Here is a 22323-nt window from a genome sequence, read left to right on the forward strand (position 1 = left end):
TCTGCGCACCCATTTCTGCTCATATTCTGCTTAGCACAGTAGCCTATCCAGTCCAAGTGCAAATACAAGTCACGAGAAGGCGAGTTCGAGTCACCAAGCGTCGAGTCCAAGTCAAGTCACAAGTCTTGAAAATCGGGACATGAGTCCTGGACGAGTATTACAACACTGCCCTCTGCGGGTGATTTGCAGGATGTGCAATGATCAAAGGTAAAAGGAAGACTGTGATTGGTTACATTGCCTATTATGCCAATTTCTCCGTATAAAATGGGCCTTAACTTTAAAACTAGCAGAGATCCCACTCTGGAAATTTGATATGCCCTTAGAGTATATTAATTTTCAACAATATATTGAATCATTTGCCAAATCAAAAATGGTACATTGTTCATATTCCTGTTTATATTTTTCTATATTCATAAATTGGTGTAAAAAGAGTAATAATGAAATCAAAATACTACTCATATTACAGAGCAAGCATTAATGATGAATATGACACCAAGTTTTGCTTTGTAGCATCTACGGATTAAACATTAGAGTCTTAAAGGGTAAGGCCAAAATGTCATAAATATGTGTATATGCCAACTTTGATTAATTATTTCTCATTTATGCTTTTAGATACAGATGTCAAATATACATTGATTGTACAAAACATTAGGAACACTCTCCTAATATTGAGTTGCACCCCCGTTTGCCCTCAGAACAGCGTCAATTCGTCAGGGGATGGACTCTACAAGGTGCCGAAAGCGTTCCACAGGAATGCTGGCCCATGTTGACTCCAATGCTTCCCACAGTTGTGTTGGCTGGATGCCAAAGCAGTCATCAACACAAAGGGTGGCTACTTTGAAGAATCTCAAATATAAAATATATTTTGATTTCTTTAATACTTTTTTGGTTACGACATGATTCCATATGTGTTATTTCATAGTTTTGATGTCTTCACTATTATTCTACAATGTAGAAAATAGTAAAAATAAAGAAAAACACTTGAATGAGTAGGTGTGTCCAAACTTTGTATTTAATTATGTATCTATGTATTATCTAGTTACTCAAACTTTAATTAATGTATATATTTATTCATGTATTTATTTATGTATTTCTTCCTCCAATATTATAATGAGGGGGTGTCAAACATCTGTATCTAACACACCATTGGTTGATTAATGTCCCGGTGCATTGCTCGACTAGTTTTGCATGCTTTTGCACCACCTATGTGAAGCTAGCCACAATAATGATTAGCCACAATAGTAGAATTTGCAGTTCACCTTCAAAATAAAAGACCTGCATTGAAACTGACGCAAACAGATACAAATAGTGGAATCATGTCATATTTGAACTGGATAATGCTTAACGAGTTTGGAATGTTGTTATATAAAGTCAACAATTAGTTAATTTGCCCCTAAAATGTTAATCAGTTGAAATCACACTGTGGATGTGTTCGACTTCAGAATTGCATTGGGGGCAGACTGAATGCATTGTACAGTCATGGCCAAAATTTTTGAGAATGACACAAATATTAATTTTCACAAAGTTTGCTGCTTCAATGTCTTTAGATATTTTTGTCAGATGTTACTATGGAATACTGAAGTATAATTACAAGCATTTCATAAGTGTCAAAGGCTTTATTGACAATTACATGAAGTTGATGCAAAGAGTCAATATTTGCAGTGTTGACCCTTCTTTTTCAAGACCTCTGCAATCCGCCCTAGCATGCTGTCAATTAACTTCTGGGCCACATCCTGAGTGATGGCAGCCCATTCTTGCATAATCAATGCTTGGAGTTTGTCATAATTTGTGGGTTTTTGTTTGTCCACCTGCCTCTTGAGGAATGACCACAAGTTCTCAATGGGATTAAGGTCTGGGGAGTTTCCTGGCCATGGACCCAAAATATCGATGTTATGTTCCCCGAGCCACTTAGTTATCACTTTTGCCTTATGGCAAGGTGCTCCATCATGCTGGAAAAGGCATTGTTCGTCACCAAACTGTTCCTGGATGGTTGGGAGAAGTTGCTCTCGGAGGATGGGTTGGTACCATTCTTTATTCATGGCTGTGTTCTTAGGCAAAATTGTGAGTGAGCCCACTCCCTTGGCTGAGAAGCAACCCCACACATGAATGGTCTCAGGATGCTTTACTGTTGGCATGACACGACTGATGGTAGCGCTCAACTTGTCTTCTCCGGACAAGCTTTTTTCCAGATGCCCCAAACAATCGGAAAGGGGACTCATCAGAGAAAATGACTTTACCCCAGTCCTCAGCAGTCCGATCCCTGTACCTTTTGCAGAATATCAGTCTGTCCCTGATGTTTTTCCTGGAGAGAAGTGGCTTCTTTGCTGCCCTTCTTGACACCAGGCCATCCTCCAAAAGTCTTCGCCTCACTGGGCGTGCAGATGCACTCACACCTGCCTGCTGCCACTCCTGAGCAAGCTCTGTACTGGTGGTGCCCCGATCTCGCAGCTGAATCAACTTTAGGAGACGGTCCTGGCGCTTGGTCCTAGCGCCTTCTTCACAACAATTGAACCGCTCTCCGTGAAGTTCTTGATGATCCGAATAAATGGTTGATTTAGGTACAATCTTACCGGCAGCAATATCCTTGCCTGTGAAGCCATTTTTGTGCAAAGCAATGATGAAGGCACATGTTTCCTTGCAGTTAACCATGATTGACAGAGGAAGAACAATGATTCCATGCACCACCCTCCTTTTAAAGCTTCCAGTCTGTTATTCGAACTCAATCAGCATGAGAGTGATCTCCAGCCTTGTCCTCGTCAACACTCATACCTGTGTTAACAAGAGAATCACTGACATGATGTCAGCTGGTCCTTTTGTGGCAGGGCTGAAATGCAGTGGAAATGTTTTTGGGGGGATTCAGTTCATTTGCATGGCAAAGAGGGACTTTGCAATTAATTGCAATTCATCTGATCACTCTTCATAACATTCTGGAGTATATGCAAATTGCCATCATACAAACACAAAATTAATATTTGTGTCATTATCAAAACTTTTGGCCACGACTGTACAGCCTTGCCTATGGAACTTGGGCCAATTAAATGTTCACAGCTGTGAAGAGTTTACACAAATATTAGTGTAAACATATTATTGCAGGACTTAAACCGTGGGAAATTACTTCACTATTCAGCTTATTTTGCATATTGAACATTCATGATGCAATGTAGAGCTTTACCTATGGATCTTGGGTCCATGAAATGGGGTAAGTCCAGAACACAGCTGTACATTGCAATATGAATGTCCGATATGCACACTAGACTGACAGGTGAGGTGATTTCCCACAGTCAAAGTCCTGCAACAAGAGCTACGACACTAATATTTGTGTGAACTCTTCACAGTTGTATTCTGTGGGTGTCACTGAGTAGGCTGATACCCCATTTAATGGGCCCAAGATCCATAGGTAAGGCTGTACATTGCAATATGACTGTTCAATATGCACAATAGGCTGACTAGTGAGGTGATTTCACACAAAGTCCTGCAATAAGAGCTACGATGCCTATGTGTGTGTAAACTCTTCACGGTTTCGTTCTGTGGGTGTCACTGAATAGGCCGATACCCAATTTAATTGATCCACAATCCATAAGTAAGGCTGTGAAGTGAAATATTAGTATGCCCCCAATGCAATTAGGAAGTCTAATACATCCACAGTGCGATTTCAACTGATTTCTCCTTTTTGTCAATTTAACAAATGATTGTCTTCTGTTGAATATATATAACAACATTCCATCTTTGTATAAATTATCGACGCATGAAGTGACATGCTATGATTCATCGGAGTAGGGCACCGATAAATGGTGTCGTATCTGGCGTCTCAATGGATATTGAGGCTTCATGGTTTAAGATGAACATGCAAGGAATAGTTGATTCACGTCGCTTAACCCGCACTGTGAATGGAAAGGGAGAAAGCCTTTCTGTGTTCTTGATGTTTGATGAAGAACTTCCCCTGACCCATTTTCAGCTGGGATATGAGATATGCAGTGCAAGCTTATGTAAAAAAGCCACTTCAATGTCACAAATGTAAAAAGTCTGGCCAACGGAATACCACTGTTGAGGAGTCTGAGGAGGCACGGTGTTGCAATTGTGATGGGAATCACGTTCCCTGAGTGCCCTGTTAAGGTGAAGAAGGTCAAAGCAGGAAGGATCAGGGCTGTCGAGAATGTCTCCTATGCAGAGGCAGTGAAAATTGTCGAAGCAGTGAGTAGAGATGATGAAGCTCTAGTGGATGCCCAACAGTCTGTGGATGTCAGTCAGTTGAGAGATCCTGAAACACTTTTTTGGGGCCTTTATTGCACAGGTGATGAATTGTACAGTACCAAAAAAAAAGAATAAAAAAAGAAACTGGAAATCATTGTGAAAGCGGCTAAAAGGTTCTTGGATCTCCAGGATTTCATGACTCAAATATTGAAGGGAATACTGTCTGAAGATGCTTCCCCCTTTCAGGCCCCAAAGCCTGTGTAAGGATCTGAGTACATTTGACTACGAGAAGGAGTACAATGCGTCTTCTTATATATATTTTTTTAAATAATATATTTTTTCATTCTTTTTTTAAATGATCTCTGTTTTTACCCCACCCAGTAGTTGCCAGCAATACACCTTTTGGGATGTAGTCTGCCAATAAAACCTCAAAGAAGAAGAATGACGCAAATCCAGATTACCGTTTTTTCTGTGTGGAGGCATGCATCGAAAACTTGGGACAGCTAGCTGCTACAAGGGACACATATGTGAATGAATATATATGCTAACTACTCATCTTATTGATAAAGTTGATAAAAATGACGTCATTAACTAGCCAGCTATCTTGAAACTGCTGGGGGAGAAGCTAGCTAACATTAGTTTACCTCCACCAACAGAGTTCAATTTAGCTAGCTAGCTGTGGACTCCAGGTAGGTTTCTAGGAAAAAAACAACTAGCTATATAATTGGTAGCTATATTTTAAAGACTAGCTAGTTACTGTGTGTTTGAAAGTTGTCAAACTACTTTGTTCCCCTGCTGGTTTATTGATGCCTTTGTGACAAAGTTGACAAGACAAGCCACTCCTAATGTTACTGCAAATAGGCTGTTTTTATACAATTTGGCTGATTTTAAGAAGCTTGTGCACATTTACATTAGTGTTTCATTAGCTAGTTAGCTAAGTTACTGACTGACTAAGCTCATTCTTATTCCTGTTGTAGTTGCATTTCAGGTTTAGTGGCATTGCTGATAGGCCAGCATGCATATTCAGAGAATCTCAGAGTAGTACTGATTTTAGGATAAGTTTTGCATACACACCGAGTACAATTACATTGACATGGGGGAGGTTATCCTAGATCACTATCCCTATGCTGAGACGCTTTGTGAATATGGGCCTTGGAAGAAATACCTTGCACAGCAGTCCTTTTACCACAGGATCCTAGAGCAGGGGTAGGCAACCTGGTTCTAGGAGTACTGCAGGATTCTGTTTCAACTAGGCACCACAGCAGGGGTGCTTTCAGTTCACTTTCCCAAAACATTCTTGTATGTTCTTGATCAGACTTGGAGATATGTTTGCTCCGTTCGGGTGGGTGTGGCTTGAAGCAATGAGTGAAGTATTTACAGGGCAGTGGTGCATTTTGTACCCCCAACCCCTTCCCATTTTTCAACGTGTCGCTCAGTACAGCACCGTTTGTGTTCAATGAAACATTCTATTACATTTGTATGTCCTGAATGCAGCTCTGACCAACTGAGCTAATTGATCAGTTCAGTGACTGCCTAAATTCAACACACCTGGTCTTCCAGGTCGGTTAAATCAAAACATGAAGTGCCTGCGGCACTCCAGGACCAGGGTTGCCTTCCCCTTCCCTAGAGGAATTAGTCAATGCGTATGAATATTGTATATGAACAGGACCAGGGTTGCCTTCCCCTTCCCTAGAGGAATTAGTCAATGCGTATGAATATTGTATATGAACAGGACCAGGGTTGCCTTCCCCTTCCCTAGAGGAATTAGTCAATGCGTATGAATATTGTATATGAATTTCCATATATCAATGACACTAACAAAAGGGTTGAATTGTTCAGCAACACGGGCAGTAAACGCTAACATGGCTTTGGTATTTTTATTAGAATCCCCATTAGCTGTTGCAAAAGCAGAAGCTACTCTTCCTGGGGTCCACACAAAACATGAAACATGACATAATACAGAACATTAATAGACCAAAACAGCTTAAGGACAGAACGACATACATTAATTTTTTTAAAGGCACACGTAGCCTACATATCAATACATATACATGAACTATCTAGGTCAAATAGGGGCGTTGTGCTGTGAGGTGTTGCTTTATCTGTTTTTTAAAACCAGTTTAGCTGTTTATTTGAGCAATATGAGATGGAAAATGGTTCCATGCAATAATGGCTCTATATAATACTGTACACTTTCTTGAATTTGTTCTCGATTAGGGGACTGTGAAAAGACCCCTGGTGGTATGTCTGATGGGCTAAGTGTGTGTGTTGTGTGTGTCAGAGCTTTGTGTAAGTTGACTATGCAAACAATTTGGGATTTTCAACACATTAATGTTTCTTGTGAAAAGAAGTGATGCGGTCAGTCTCTCCTCAACTCTTAGCCAAGAGAGACTGGAATGCATAGTATTTATATCAGCCCTCTGATTACAATGAAGAGCAAGATGTGCCACTGTTCTGGGCCAGCTGCAGCTTAACTAGGTATTTCCTTGCAGTACTCGACCACACAACTGGACAATAATCAAGATAAGACAAAACTAGAGCTTGAAGTACTTGCTTTTTGGAGTGTGGTGTCAAAAAAGCAGATTCTCTTTTTTTACGGACAGACCTCTCCCCATCTTTACAACCATTGAATATATATGTTTTGACCATGACAGTTTACAATCTAAGGTAACACCAAGTAATTTAGTCTCCTCAACTTGTTCAACAGCCACACTATTCAATACCAGATTCAGCTGAGGTCTAGAACTTAGGGAATGATTTGTACCAAATACAATGCTCTTAGTTTTAGAGATGTTCAGGACCAGTTTATTACTGGCCTCTCATTCCAAAACAGACTGCACCTCTTTAAGGGCATCTTGGCTTCATAATAACAGCTTCTTCTTTTTGTTTGTTTAGTCAGTTAATTTCTCAATTTGCATTAAGTCAGCCAGGCAGATGTACAGCCAGACTTATTAGCCATTCCCTTTGCCCCATCTCTTTCAACCATATAGTTTTACAATTCCTCATCAATCCATGGAGCCTTAACAGTTCTAACAGTCCGTTTCTTAACAGGTGCATGTTTATCAATAATTGGAAGAAGCAATTTCTTATCCGTCATTGTTATCATGGATTCACACACAGAACTAATGTCCTCTCTCAATGACTTACAGATTTGTCATCTTTCCATTCTCCTGTTTCAACTCATCGAGCTGACCCTGGGAGAACTGTAAACTGTTCTTCAGGTCCTGGACCCCTCTGGTGAGGTCGTCCATTATTTTAGTAGTTGGATCCACCAGTATTTGGACAAAACACTTGAAGCTATGTTCTTGTTGTAACAACTGCTTGTAGAACTCTTTTTGTTAGTTTAAAAGATCCTTCACGTGTGATTCAGAGACACTACTGTCCTCAACGGTACTCCCGCCATCTTTGGTCTTTGTCACGGTAGGTAGCAACGTAGGTTACGCTGTTACTCCTTGCAGTTCCAGACAGGTCAGGTCACAGGGAAGATTGAAAACAACTAAGAGCAGGGATCTCGACAGCCACAAAGCCGAGACAAACAGCGGTCCCATCCACAATGGCTAACTGCGTCACGGGGTTGCGTTCAAGCCCTCACGAAAACCCTGCTAGCTTGATAGGCAGCTAGCTAGCTGCTACTCCAAATAGCTCCTCAGACCCGGCCTTGGTCAGCAGGATCACTGGAGACTAGCCTGTCCCAGCAACTGATGCCAACTGCGTTGTGGGATCCAAACTAAAAAGTTAGCTAGCTACTAAGAAACTTTCCAATACACTTTCAAAACAACAAACCACGCTCTCCCTCGTTCAACAGGAAGTGACGTATGTGTGCCAGTGTACTCTGAAGGGTTAAACAACAGGTCTGGGACCAGGCTAGAGACAGTGATGGAAGGTACATAATGCATTTAATGTCATGTCCCTATCAGAACACTGCATGCTGTGACATGGGCCTGGATGAGGACACATCTTCAAGCTGCCTGACTGAAGACTGTGGCCTTCAGTGGTACCGAAACCAAAAGCCTTACCTGGGAGTACAGCAACAGTCTCTCTCGCTGTCTCACAGCCATTCTGTCAACATGTATTGTATGTAACCACTCAAATTCATACCAACAGCTACGGACACAAGCATTGATTTATTTTCACTTTGTCGACTTGTCCCATTCTTCAATCTTGTCTGAGATATACAGTATATTTTCGTTGAAACACCCGTTATGTCTAATATACATGAATACAATTCTATTTAGCATTCACTTTAGACATTTTGAATCGTAAGCTCCAAGTGTTGTGTTTGTTACCACAGGAAGTAGTAAAAGTTAATGACAAACATTCTATGGAAAAGTATTTGTATTATAATGTAACAAAATGTATGAGTTTATACAAAACTTTATTGCATTTTGTCATCCCCAGAAATGTGGCCTTTGAAAGCCTTGATAGTTGCATCCTTCACATAGCTGACAACAACAGGGTGGCAGGTATTTTGATGTGCTGCTCTAGAGTTCCATAGCCCAGCAGACTCACCTGGGGATAGGGGGACGGACACATGTTCGTTTTGATAAAAGTCTGGGAGACAGGGAGGACAGAGCATGAGTTTTGGCGTGAGTACAAAAAATCCAAACCAACCAGTGGCTTTGGATAATATGCTATGTCATCACACAGGCAGACTGCCACAGCGAAGGAGGATTACATAGCACATCATGTATACTATTATGAGTTTAGTTTAGCTTCTCTGTGCTCTGGAGAGGTTGTTGGTCAGAAGGCCTTAGACCATTCTGTCTCTGTAGCACCTGGAGAGAGATCAATAGAGGTCGTGAGTGCTAGAAAGAGAGAGCCCTCACCCCTGATCTCCCATTGGCCCAGAGTCTCCTGCTCAGGCTCCAAGAAATCAGATGACAAACCTGCAGAGATTAACAAAAGAAAATGCTACCTTTTTTCACAATTAATTTGCCACTTTGCTCAGGGGCGCAACTTTCACTGGAGACAGGGGGGGACATTCTGAAATTGAATTTTTGTGCCCTCCAGTTTTATCATTGGAATGTGATACAAAACGAGGCAACGGTGTGCTTGAGGACCATGCAGACGCCTTCGAGCGGTCGTGTAGGCTGTTTCGAGTGTTTATCTGACTGGATAAGAAATGGATGTCTCCCCACATCTAAAACCAAAGTTGCGCCCCTGACTTTGTCTATTTCACATTAATAAATGACAATATCTGATTAAAAGTATGCATGCCATTTTGTGATAACAGCTATGACAAATTACATGGCATACATGTGAATTTATAGCTCGCTAAGATATTATTTATATTTTATGGCACAATGTCTCATCTCACAAACAATTACTATCAGGAACAGCAAATTCAATTATTGTGGCTCATCCGTATTGTGGCTAGCTTCACATAGGTGATTTATTCCATCATGACAACATGCTCCCCATTTGACTGTAGTTAGCTAGCTGCTAGCTTATTAATTAAGTATTGCTTAATAAGTGATATAGTTAATGTGAGCTAGCCAACATGCTTTGCTTTTGACATGCCACGATCCTGCTTGCTTTATATCTGACAAATATTTTATCTACCATAGCTAGATAATGGTTTATGATACTTACAGTTAGTTCATTAGCTAGGTAGCTAAGTGTAAAACAGAGTCTGGCTGTAAAACGCAGCTAGCTAACCAACTTGACTTTATCAGTTGTAGCCAAGCTAGCTTGATACTCAGTAACGTTATCTTACCATGCTTTTCTGGCCAACTGGACATTCCTCTCGCTCATCCCGGTCGATTCTTTCTTGCCTACTCCCGTCTCTTGGTCTTCCTCTAGGTTCAAACCTATATGGCTGTAGTCCTTACACGGAACCCAAACCGGCTGCGCGCGTGCGCTATCGTGCATAAATGTATTTTGCCCCCCCCACACCAAACGCGATCACGACACACAGGTTAAAATATCAAAACAAACTCTGAACCAATTACATTAATTTGGGGACAGGTCAAAAAGCATTAAACATGTATGGCAATTTAGCTAGTTAGCTTGCACTTGCTAGCTAATTTGTCCTATTTAACTAGCTTGCTGTTGCTAGCTAATTTGTCCTGGGATATAAACATTGAGTTGTTATTATACCTGAACTGCACAAGGTCCTCTACTCCGACAAATTAATCCATACATAAAACGGCCAACCGAATCGTTTCTAGTCATCTCTCCTCCTTCCAGGCCTTTTCATCGTTGAACTTATATGGTGATCGCATCTAAACTTTCATTGTATTAATTACCACGACTACCGGCAAAACAATTCGTCTTTCAATCACCCACGTGGGTATAACCAATGAGGAGATGGCACGTGGGTACCTGCTTCTATAAACCAATGAGGAGATAGGAGAGGCAGGACTTTCAGCGTGATCTGCATCAGAAATAGAAATGACTTCTATTTTAGCCCTTGGCATCGCAGACGCTCGCGAGCAGTGTGGGTGCAATAATTGAATAACATGGATTTCTAAATGTATTTTGCGACGCACGCGACGTGTCTGGTCAGCATGTTACTGTCAAAAGCAATCCACTCCTAACACAGCCACCTGGTGCAGGCAGGTAGTTAATGGCTCAGTGTTCCAAAACTGTTCACCTGTTTCTACGTCAAGCAAGGACAATGTTCCATTTGTTCTTTTTGAGTGTTTTTATGGTGCGTGTGCAGAACAGCAGCATATAATAGATTTCCAATTTCCCACCAAAAAGTGACAAATATAATAGATCAACATGCAGCGGTATTGATCAACCAATCAATATCACTCATATACGTTTGCTTGAAACCCCCCCTCCCCCCCATTGTCATACTGGAGGAATAAATACAAAAGTAAATGCAGAAATAATATGAATGAATAAACTGAAAGAAAGTGGGATTCATTATTTAAATTATGTATCTATTCATGTGTGCAATTATTAATCAATGTATTTGTTTTATGTGTGTGTTTATTTACCTATTTATATGTGCATTTGTATTTATTCATGTATTCATGTATCTATTTACGTGTGTATTTTATTTATTCATGTATCTATTTATGTGTGTATTTTATTCTAATTAAGGCAGCTTTGGTGCTCCATAGTAAAGGGGCCTTTGCTACCTTAAAAATACATGTTTAGATTTTCCTTTTGTATTTTGTGATTTTGGTCGTTCTTTGGTGGAGTTTCCCACCTCCCACAGAAGTCAATTCAACATCTAGTTTTGATTTACATTTGGTTGAGTTGTCAACTAACATGAATTCAACGTCACCCTGTCATTGGATTCAGGTTAAGACTTGGGTGAAAGAAATATAACATTCCATGACATTGATAACTTTTTGCAAATGACGTCATCACATATATATTTTTTGGGTTCAAATGATGTAGACACAAGGTTGATTCAACCAGTTTTTTCCCCTGTGGATTGTTTTGTCTTCATGCGTTCTTGTTGATTGAAGGCCTAAGTGTGTCCTTCGATGTAGGCCTATGCCTTTTTATTTCAATGCATGTGTATGATTTGTATAGCATAGTTTGCATTTGCGGTCAGCTGTTTTATGCACTGGTTACTTCCACATTGATGTCGGCATTTGAAGTCGGGCTTGTGGATTGATGGCGTTTATTATGCATATATTTCATGTTGCACTGTACAGGTACGCGCCATTCCACATGTAAATCAGTCAATTTATTATGAGGTTGAGCAGTGGCTGGGCAATTTTTTTTCATTTTTGTTGTTCTCCAAGTATAATTTTGGAGTTTTGCCATACCCTAAGTTTAGCTGAACTGACGCCACTGGTTTAACCACTAATTTTCTTGTCTGTCAGAATGACAGAGTGGGTTCGAGTGACAGACAATGGCATACATGATGGAAGGTATTCAGGAAAGTATAGGAATCTTAAAAAAGGTCTGCATGTCTCAATACATTTGCCAGTTTTCCCTATACCCTACAGCCCTACAAGGTCCATAGTCCAGCAATGCTTCTCAGTAGGCGATGGCTGCCAATGCTTTACCACTGCCTCTAAGGCTATAAGGTGTGTCTCAAAAGCAATTCACATTATCTCCTGTTTCCACAACTATTGACTTTAAAGTGCACTAGAAATAATGTCATTATATAAAATAGAGACATTCATTAGATAGGGAATGCGATTTAACCAATAATTGTATTTTGACATTCCAGAACAATGTCAAAAGACAATTCTTGGTTGAATCGCAGATAGGTATAGCTATATAGGTATAGCTGTCACAACGACAATAAAATAAAACAGTATAGGCTATTTAAGGTTAACTGGCAGGTGCATTCTACACTAAGCTATGACACCTCGCGCGTCGCTCACATACACACGTGAGCACATGCATGTTTAGGGACCATAAACGATTTGGCGCTTCTATTTTATCAACCGTTCGTTTCCTACCTGCATTGCCGCAGTCTGCACATACATCGTTTCCAGGTCTGGCCAGGACATCTTGCAAGAGACGTTTATTCCTCTCTGACTCCATCGCCGTTTGATCTCCACCCAACCCGAAAGACTTCAATACAAAGCACGTTCACTGGGATAAAGCAAAAAATACAATTGTGACCTTGTAGGCTACTCGAAATGCTGAAAAAAATGCTCCTGGTTTTGAACAAAAAAAGCCAATAAAAAGCCTATTAGAAATCTGCTTGGATGAGATGATTTGAATGTTTGACAAGTCTCTCTCTTGTAAACTACAGCTCTATTACGAAGTCTTGCTGACTGCATTATCTGAAGTCTGTGTCATCCCCTCCTTCTCCTCCAACTCATGTGTCTGCAGTCGCAATGAGACCTCCAGTGGTATGAAGATCATTACTTGTTTTTTTACTACCTGTGTAGCCTAATTTTTTTCTTTCTTTCTGACACTGACAGCCAACATATTGTGAAAGTTTTTATAAGGACTATTTTATTTTGTACAAAATAAACGGTGCACTGTCCATACAGTTTACTGGCAAATATTATGTATTTGTAGTTGCCTTTAATTCCACTTACTTCTGTCCCTTTAAAAGTTAGATTGTCGAAAACATCGATTTAGAAATTGGAATACTAGAAGGTTTTTAACACTCTTATTATGGGCTAAAGGTCAGACATTTTGGTCAGGGAGTTGGTCAACCCTGGTTTGCCAGTGCTGTGATAAGAAATTGGGTGCGTTCGTAGAGTGAAGAATAACTGATGAATTTACGAATGGTCAACACCAGTTGAATATGGCCGGTGCAAGTAAACGTCGGCAAAAAAGCCTAATTAAATTGTTGCCAGCAGCACAGTTCCAGTCGCCAACGCTCTGGATAACATGAAAACAACATAACCAACTCTGCTAGGGCAAGTACAATTGTCAGTGAGGTATTCTCTCATTTGTATCTGGAAGTAGCTAGAAAGCTAGCCAACTTTAGCCAGTTAGCTTGGGTGCTTGACTGCCGTTGGTCAGAACGCTTGGATCAACCCTACTCCTCAGCCAGAGCGTCCAGTGTGTGCTCTGAACGCTCCGAGAGCGAAACGCTCTCCATTTATGAACGGACAATCTGACAACGCTCTGAATTTACGAACGCCCATAGCACTCTGGCACTCCAGATTGAATTTTCGAACACACCCATTGTGTAAAATAATGATTTTGAAGAATATATCTGTTTGTTTGTTTGCTTACTAGCCAACCGTTTTAGAGGAATGATTCCATTAATATATCTAATTAACTGGCAAAATGCCAACATTCCATTCAAACAATGCAGTCCACAGCCATCAACTGGCTGAAATCAGTTGATGATAGGACTTAGACAAGTTGTAAATGCGACAAGTACTGGTATTGTATCATATAATAATAATAATAATAGCTTTCCAATAAATAAAAAATAGACATGTATGGTCTGTTTACATATATTTTAGAGGCTATTTATACAGAAAAGTGGTAAAAAACCTGTATTTATAATTATGACAATATTTTAGGTTGCCTCACATGCCTTTTATTTTGCTGCATAAGTCAAATCAGGATTATGTTTTTACTGACATTCCAATTAGACTTGTTTGGGGTGCGTTCGTAAATTCACTCTGGCCATCTGCTCCGATTTCAGAGCACTCTCGTCAAGTGTGCCAGAGCGCAGAATAACTGCTGAATATACGAACGCTCAACCCCCGTGTTGATAAACGTCGGCAAAAAAAGGTAATTAAATTGTTGCCAGCAGCACAGTTACAGTCACCAACGATCTGGATAACATAAACAGCCTAACCAGCTCTGCAAGGGTGAGTAAAATGGTCAAAGTGAGGTATTCTCTCATTTGTGCCTGGAAGTAGCTAGCAAGCTAGCCAATATTAGCCAGTTTGCGTGGGTGCTTGACTGACATTGTGAGGTCAGAACTTGGATCAACCATACTCCTCAGTCAGAGCGTCCAGTGTGTGCTCAGAGTGAAACTCGCTGAATTTACAAATGGCCAATGTGACAATGCTCTGATTTTACAAATGCCCAGAGCACACTTGAACACTCAATATTACATTTACGAACACACCTGACCAATATGGCTGGAATTTCCTACCGTTCTGGAAGGTTTATGACTTAGCCACTCAAGTAATTGAGTAGGATCTCTATGGTCGAAAACGTAATCGATGTTATCTATGGGTTGATTATTCACGTCTAGCTCAGACCGTTTGCCTACGTCATAACTGTGCTGCGACCGAACTGCGCTATTGCTTGAAATAATCGCGACGGTCTTGTGTTTTTATTTTTGATACGTCTCTTACAAAAAGCAATCATGTCGACCGCTATGAACTTTAGCAGTAAGTCTTTTCGGCCCCGTGCTCCAGACAAAGGATCCTTCCCTCTGGATCATTTCGGTAAGAAAAATAAACCATTCCTTGTTGAGTAACTGACTCGTTAGTTCCAGCAATAGCTGTGACGTGCGCAGCTCCTGTAGTTTCCAGCTGTATAGGAAAGAGATGTTTGACCTCCGATGTATGAGATCTGTGAAATGACAGACATACTGGAATGAGTGACAGTTAAGCTGCTTTTGCTTTCCCTGTAGTTGTTTAGTGTTTGAAAGGCAATGCACCATTGCATCTCTTTGCTGTTTGTCATTGCAGGAGAGTGTAAAGCATTCAAAGAGAAATTCATGAAGTGCTTGAAAGACAACAGCTATGATAACTCCATGTGTCGACTACAGTCCAAAGACTACCTTGAGTGCCGGATGGATAAGTGAGTATTGACTACTGTTCCTTTAGCTGCTACTTCTTTCCTGTTGAGAATTAGATGACTAGGTATATACACACACCATTGTCTAGAACATGACTGCTCTGATCACCAATGTGAAACTATTCTCTGCTATTTAAGTCAGCTGATGGCCAAGGAACCTCTGGAGAAGCTAGGGTTCAAAGACCTGATGGACAAACCCAGCCCGGAGAACAAGGAGGCTAAACCCTAAACTTTCCTTCCTACACAGATGGATGCTGTCATGCTTGAGTGATAGTTTCTCTCTTCCACGTCTTGTATATACAATTACAATGTAATATATTGGGGGCAGTGTTTCAAGCGTTGTGTGTATATAAATATTTTTTGGTAAATTAACCGTGCTTTGTTTTGAGTTGGAATCTTGACAAATTATTTATCTGAGGTGGCTTCTCAGTTCTCAAAGTGGTATGTTTCAAACTTGTGTCCACATGGTACACAAAAGATCTTCCCTCAGTCTAGCTAGCCTACGAGTATGCATTATGAATAAGGAAATGTTTGAATACATGCTTTGCTACACTTCATCAAAGTGCCTTACTAACCACTCAAGGTACTATGGAATGTTGTAGTATGGTGTGAATGAGTCTGACGGAAACCAGTCATAAATTGTTCCAAGACTCATTAATTGGCCTCAAATTAAAAACAGTTTAATAGTTGCATATGAAAACAAAAAACACTCAATCTATGTACAAAACAAAACTATAAAAGTTCCACAAAAATGAGAATTCTGTCAACCACCATTCAGCTCTTTAGGACAAATCACAATGGCTTGAGAGGGAGGGAGGGAGGAGAGGGAGGGGAGGGTCATTTCACTCCTCTTGACAGTGCTAGCTTGCCTCAGATTGATCCTAGCAACTGTTATTATACTTATAGACCAATAAAATATACTATGGTGAGAGAAAGGCTGTCTCAATAGTCATGTTTTTTTCCTGTGAGATCAGTGAATGTAGAGGGAAGGACACAAGGATAGGAAGCTGGGTAGAACTTTTGATACAAACTTTTCCAGTGAAGAAAGGGAAAATGAGGGAGGAGAGGAGCTGTGAGGTCAGGGGTTCCAGGCAGCTCTACCTGGAGGAGTTCAAGCTGGCGCGTGAGCGCTGGCGCTCCCCCGGTTGCGGACGAGTTCTGCGGCGAACCAGAGAGCGTCTCCGTGGTGACCGAGACCTTAAGAGGCACAGAGGGGGATGAAAACAAAAGGTCAGGAGACTTATTTGCCAGGGGAATGACAAATGGTCTATCTTCACACTTGAGGGGATACATGGTCAACTGCCATTAATTCTGTAAATCAGGGATGCACAAGAGAGAAATCTATAAAAAAAGATCAATCTAATTACAGGATACAGATGTAAGACATAAGACTCCGGATTTTCTTACAATAGTAAATAGGGGGGAAAATACATACAGTACCAGTCAAAAGTTTGGACACCTACTCATTTTAAGGAATTTTATTTTTTTACTATTTTCTACATTGTAGAATAATAGTGAAGACAAACTATGAAACACATAGAATCATGTAATAACCCCCCCCAAAATATATTTGAGATTCTTCAAAGTAGCCACCCTTTGCCTTGACAGCTTTGCACACTCTTGGCATTCTCTTAACCAGCTTCATGAGTTAGTCACCTGGAATTTTTCAATTAACAGGTGGGCCTTGTTAAAAGTTAATCAGTTGTTGTGACAAGGTAGGGATGGTATACAGAATATAGCCCTACTTGGTAAAAGACCCAAGTCCATATTATGGCAAGAACAGCTCAAATAAGCAAAGAAATGACAGTCCATTATTACTTTAAGACATGAAGGTGAGTCAATGCGGAAAATGTCAAGAACTTTGGAAGTTTCTTCAAGTGCAGTCGCAAAAACCATCAAGCGCTATGATGAAACTGTCTCTCATGAGAAACGCCACAGGAAAGGAAGACCCAGAGTTACCTCTGCTGCAGAGGATAAGTTCATTACAGTTACCAGCCTCAGAAATTGCAGCCAAAATAAATGCTTCAGAGTTCAAGTAACAGACATCTCAACATCAACTGTTCAGAGGAGATTGCGTGAATCAGGCCTTCATGGTAGAATTGCTGCAAAGAAACCACTACTAATGGTAATCAATAAGAAGAGACCAAGAAACACAACCAAGAGACCAAGAAACACGAGCAATGGACATTAGACCGGTGGAAATCTGTCCTTTGGTTTGATGAGTTTTTGGTTCCAACCTCCGTGTTTTTGTGAGACGCAGAGTAAGTAAACGGATGATCTCTGCAAGTGTAGTTCCCACCGTGAAGCATGGAGGAGGAGGTGCTTTGCTGGTGACACAGTCTGATTTATTTAGAATTCTGCAGTGATACGCCGTCCTATCTGGTTTGCGCATAGTGGGACTATAATTTGTTTTTCAACAGGACAATGACCCAACACACCTCCAGGCTGTGTAAGGGCAATTTGACCAAGGAGAGTGATGGAGTGCTGCATCAGATGACCTGGCCTCCACAATCAACCGACCTCAACCCAATTGAGATGGTTAGGGATGAGTTGGACCGCAGAGTGAAGGAAAAGCAGCTAACAAGTGCTCAGCATATGTGGGAACTCCTTCAAGACTGTTGGAAAAGCATTCCAGTTTAAGCTGGTTGAGAGAATGCCAAGAGTGTGCAAAGCTGTCATCAAGGCAAAGGTTGGCTACTTTGAAGGATCTAAAATATATTTTGATTTGTTTAACACATTTTTTTGGTTACTACATGTTTCCATATGTGTTATTTCATAGTTTTAATGTCTTCACTATTATTCTACAATGTAGAAATTAGTAAAAATAAAGAAAAACCCTTTAATGAGTAGGTGTGTCCAAACTTTTGACTGGTACTGTATGTAAATACAGAAATGTACTGTGAAACGTCATTAGTGACTGACAGAACTCCACACACGCAAAGACATTAACACTATAGGAGACTGACCTTCTCCTTATGCGGGATGGGGTGTGTCGCCACATAGAGGGTTGTGAAGGCATCCTGTGAGGGGAGAGCCAGCACGGCAGTGGCTATGATCACCTGTCCATCAATCTGACCTGCAGACATCACAGATGAAAAATAACAGTATGGAGGAAACCAGATTGTTTTTGATGATGTTCTAATTGTTTGATTAAAGTAAAAACTCTGAGGATAGGTTATGGACAGAGAGTCCAACAGAGTAGTATTACAATGCATTCAAACTATAGATGCTAACTGCATGTAGACTCAGAACCATTGGTCTCCACCAACCTCCATCCATGTGTTTAAGACCTTTCTCGGCCTCAACGACCGTCTCAAACTCCACATAGGCGTAACCTTTCGACAGGTGTGGGTGGAGCCTGTCCACAGGCATGTCAATCATTTTGATCTTGCCATATGTGCCGAAGATCTCCTGGATGTGTCGCTGAAAAGAGAAGAGACTTTAGTCAAAACCCAACCTCAGAGATATTGCTCCCTACTCCCACAAACCTCCAATGCCTTCAACATACAGTCTGCAGCTTGACACAAAAAATGCAATCAAATAGGCTATATTGAATCCCATTGATGTGCACATACACTTGGAGACTGAGCAGTCATTTTTACTCACCTTGATTACGTTTCTGGTGAGGCGGCCCAGGTACACCTTGGTGGGTCAGGGGCTGGGGCTCCTCCTTCGCCTCTCCTTGTCATCCTTTTTCACTGATGACTTGGATCTACAGGACAAATGGAAGAGCTCTTACTCTTTATTCCTCCATGCCCAAAAAAATGTCACACTTCCAAGCTCAACGATCCCTCTCCTTCAGTCTTTGGATTAGTTTTTCGGAGTGATCACCGACCCTGGTCCTGCAGAGTTAAGGAGCATGCAGGTTTTTTTTGACAGCCCAGCACTAACATACCAAATTCAACTCATGAAGTTCTTGAATGTTAAACCATTAGGTGAATTGAAAGTATTTAGCCTGCACAGACTTTAACTAAGGGCTGCACCACTGCTATACGGGTCACACATACTTGGACTGTGAGTGTTGGTGGTTGTTGTTGTGGCGGCGAATGAGGTTGGGTGACCCTGAGGAGCTGGAGGATCGGGAGCTGGAAGACCTGGAGCGGATGGAGGCAGAGGAGGAACTGGAGCCAGAACTGCTACTTGAGCCAGAGTTACATTCTGACAGGGAGAGGGGCTTACTGTGGGGACAGATCAGAAAGCAGTGACTGCTGAGATAAGCGGTCTGATTCAGCAGAGATGCGTTGTGGCTGAGAGATGGGAAAGGAGCGGTCACTCAAATTGTGTCTAACATGCTGCTACCAGTGGAGCTACGTCCTTTGCGTCCTTTCTCCTTCTCCCTGCCCCTGTCAGCTCCTTCCTTTGCGGGACCCTATTTCTCCTTCACTCGCTCTTTGGCCTCGTCTTCCATATGCTCCTTTCTCCGGACTGGAGAAAGCGCCCTGTAGATTGATAGTAGAATAATGATTTGTCACTAACCAGGCTTACATCCAACCTTTTTATGTGAGTAAAGTACATTGGATGAAAAATGTCAAGACAGGCCTGATGGAAGCAGATTTTTCAGTAAACTTTCCAAATGTCGACAAAACACGCTATACAGGTGGGCTCTTTTTTGTGTTGTTAAAATGAATTATGCGAGAAATGTAGGTGGAAATGCTTTTATGCACAAATATTGATATAATAACCACTTGAAGTCACGCGATGACATGCTGTGTGGTCCTCCCACTACAACTAGTCAGGGAAAGCATGCATTTTACCAGGCTTCAGATGACATTAATGATGATGAAATTCAGAGGGTGGTGAAAGTGCAAGCTGATGCTCCTTTCCAATATATATTGAGGGTCTTATTCTGCTGACATGATCATCGATGCTTGGCTGCCGATTGACAAATACAAATTATCTCGTTTTTAACTGGTTGATAAGGTGAGTTACAACTGGGGTTGGAGCGAAAACTTACAGGAGGTTAGCTCTCTCCAGGAACCATGTTGGAGACCCCTGGCCTACATGATAAGATTATTTGTATTGGTCAACAGCAGCCAAGCAAAGATGAGCATGTCACCAGAACAAGATCCTCAATATTTATTGTCATGGAGCATCAAGAACAAACTAGAGAGAGAAAGTTGGTTATGTAATTATTACCCCAGAATATCCGATATTTTGTGAGGTGATTTGGACGAAATTCGTTTTTTCCCCAACTAACCCCTGTAACAATACTTCTTTCCTAAATAAATTGACCGTTATGACGGAAGACTGGATGTTTTTATTCTATGCCTGAAGATATTTCAACATGTCCAGGTGATAACAGGCTACACTGATAACTCGATCTTGGCTCCCACATTTTTAAACCATCTTTGGTATAGTGTTGCCATAATATTTGAATTGAGGAAGTGTGATCATAATCATTATTTTAGCGATCCGCAGTAGAATAAATCCTAAATGCCCAAGCCTGCAGCTGTGAGCTAAACAGCACACTTGCCTCTAAAATGACTGACATGGTCAATTCGGACAGGAATTAAATTACAGATGTGGTTATTTGTGCTCGTGCACATAATCTCCCCCGGCAGAAAAAAACTAATGCCTTGGGAGGACCACACAGCATGTCATCGCGTGCCAAGTTTACTTCGATATAAAGGTTATTACATCAATATTTGCACATAAATGCGTTTCCACCTACATTTGTCGCATAATTAATTTTACCGACACAAAAATATCCCAAAAAGATCTAGCGTATTTTATTAAGTCGACATTTGGAAAGTTTACCGAAAAATGTTAGCCAACTAATTTACACTAATTTGATGTCTTTATATTGCAAGACGTGTTTTTCATACAGCTAGTTTTAGCTAGCTACATTCTATTTAGCTAATTCAACACAGGTAGGTGAAATATACACTCGAGTCAAACTGCGTTCCCTATAACAACAACATAATATATATTCGTTAATTAAATGATTGAAGTAGCTTAAAAAGGCAACTTTACATCGTTCGTGGTGGTTGCAGATACAAGTCGCAGAGAGATGACGTAGCAAAACTGAGGGGACGTGGTATTTCACAAGACGCACAGCTCCCTCTGGTGTTGCTTATTGGAATAGGACATTATTTGCGTAGGTATGGATAATGTGTAACACATCATTTTATATTTTTTAAACAAAATGTGGGATTAGTAAAGATTATAAATGTGTATGTCTATTTAAAATTGTAGCAACATTCTTTATAAATGTGCTATGTTCTCTTAAAAACAAATGGTTTCTTCTATTTCAATGTGATAAAGCTATAAATAAATGTTTAATTCATAAACTGTAGCTAATACGATGTCTTTAATTTCTAAATACAAGTATGTTTTTTTCTATCCCCGCAGAGTGAAAGTTTTGACAGTTCACATTGGAAGAACCAATGAATTAACAGTTGCTGTTTTCTTACCGGGTAAAATGTGTTGTAACCCAACACGGAAGTGACGGCTCGCATTCGCAGAAAGAGTTGTTTTGCTTCATCTTCAGCTAACTTTCAGCCAAGAAGACACCTCTTTTACACTCAAACTTCAAAATGTCTTCAGACTTTGAAGCCTACGAACAGGACTTTGGAACCCTGACAGCAGAAATAACAAACAAAATTGGAAGGATTCCCAAATTAGGTGGAGGTAAGCCACGTTAAGCTCTATTTACTGGCTTGACTATAGTAGCTAGCTAGCTTTCAAGCTGTCATCTCAGACAGGGTTTAGTTTACATATCTTTGTTATAATGTCAACAAATTAATGATGCAGCGAGCTAGTTAGTTTCACATGACACGTATTTTACGCAAATGTCATTATATTCATCATATTCACTTTGTGTTAGTGAAATAAGGACGTTACCTAACCAGCTAGCTTGCTAACTATCCTAGTAACTGCCAATCCTAAAAGCAGGACAACCTATGGACATTGCACCAGGATTCAATCTCCCTTCAGGAACATATCTAAACTTTAACATTGTACTTGTCAGCACAACATCTG

General features: G+C 40.7%; 3 protein-coding genes and 1 pseudogene across 4 annotated transcripts in view; 2 read left to right on the plus strand and 2 right to left on the minus strand.

Annotated features, from left to right (window-relative positions):
* LOC120030067 (arf-GAP with dual PH domain-containing protein 1-like) overlaps positions 1-12651 on the minus strand; it is a 34994-nt gene extending 22343 nt beyond the window's left edge. The window contains exon 1 of the mRNA XM_038975385.1: positions 12570-12651. The gene's annotated coding sequence lies outside the window, so the exon portion shown is untranslated. The remainder of the gene's footprint in view (positions 1-12569) is intronic.
* A 2144-nt stretch (positions 12652-14795) lies between these two features.
* Positions 14796-16262, plus strand: LOC120029935 (cytochrome c oxidase assembly protein COX19). The gene is made up of 3 exons (XM_038975245.1): positions 14796-14987; positions 15234-15345; positions 15481-16262. The coding sequence occupies exons 1-3, from the start codon at positions 14906-14908 to the stop codon at positions 15569-15571; spliced, it is 285 nt and encodes a 94-aa protein (XP_038831173.1). The 5' UTR covers positions 14796-14905; the 3' UTR covers positions 15572-16262.
* LOC120029690 lies at positions 16001-20833 on the minus strand (annotated as a pseudogene).
* Positions 20834-21780: 947 nt separating this feature from the next.
* The window catches only part of vti1a (vesicle transport through interaction with t-SNAREs 1A), a 176293-nt gene continuing 175750 nt past the window's right edge, over positions 21781-22323 (plus strand). For both annotated transcript variants that reach the window (XM_038974861.1, XM_038974862.1), the window contains exon 1: positions 21781-21972. In XM_038974861.1, coding sequence (XP_038830789.1) covers positions 21879-21972 — 94 coding nt within the window. In that variant the 5' untranslated portion in view covers positions 21781-21878. The remainder of the gene's footprint in view (positions 21973-22323) is intronic.

This window comes from Salvelinus namaycush, chromosome 35 (genome assembly GCF_016432855.1).
Source record: "Salvelinus namaycush isolate Seneca chromosome 35, SaNama_1.0, whole genome shotgun sequence".
In the NCBI taxonomy this organism is placed as follows: Eukaryota; Metazoa; Chordata; class Actinopteri; order Salmoniformes; family Salmonidae; genus Salvelinus; species Salvelinus namaycush.

Bases quoted from the DNA above. Each gene is read 5' to 3' on its own strand.
- LOC120029935 (XM_038975245.1), top strand. From the start codon at position 14,906: ATGTCGACCGCTATGAACTTTAGCAGTAAGTCTTTTCGGCCCCGTGCT. The intron at 14,988-15,233 runs GTAAGAAAAATA...TTGTCATTGCAG, and splicing joins CTTCCCTCTGGATCATTTCG to GAGAGTGTAAAGCATTCAAA. The intron at 15,346-15,480 runs GTGAGTATTGAC...CTGCTATTTAAG, and splicing joins CTTGAGTGCCGGATGGATAA to TCAGCTGATGGCCAAGGAAC.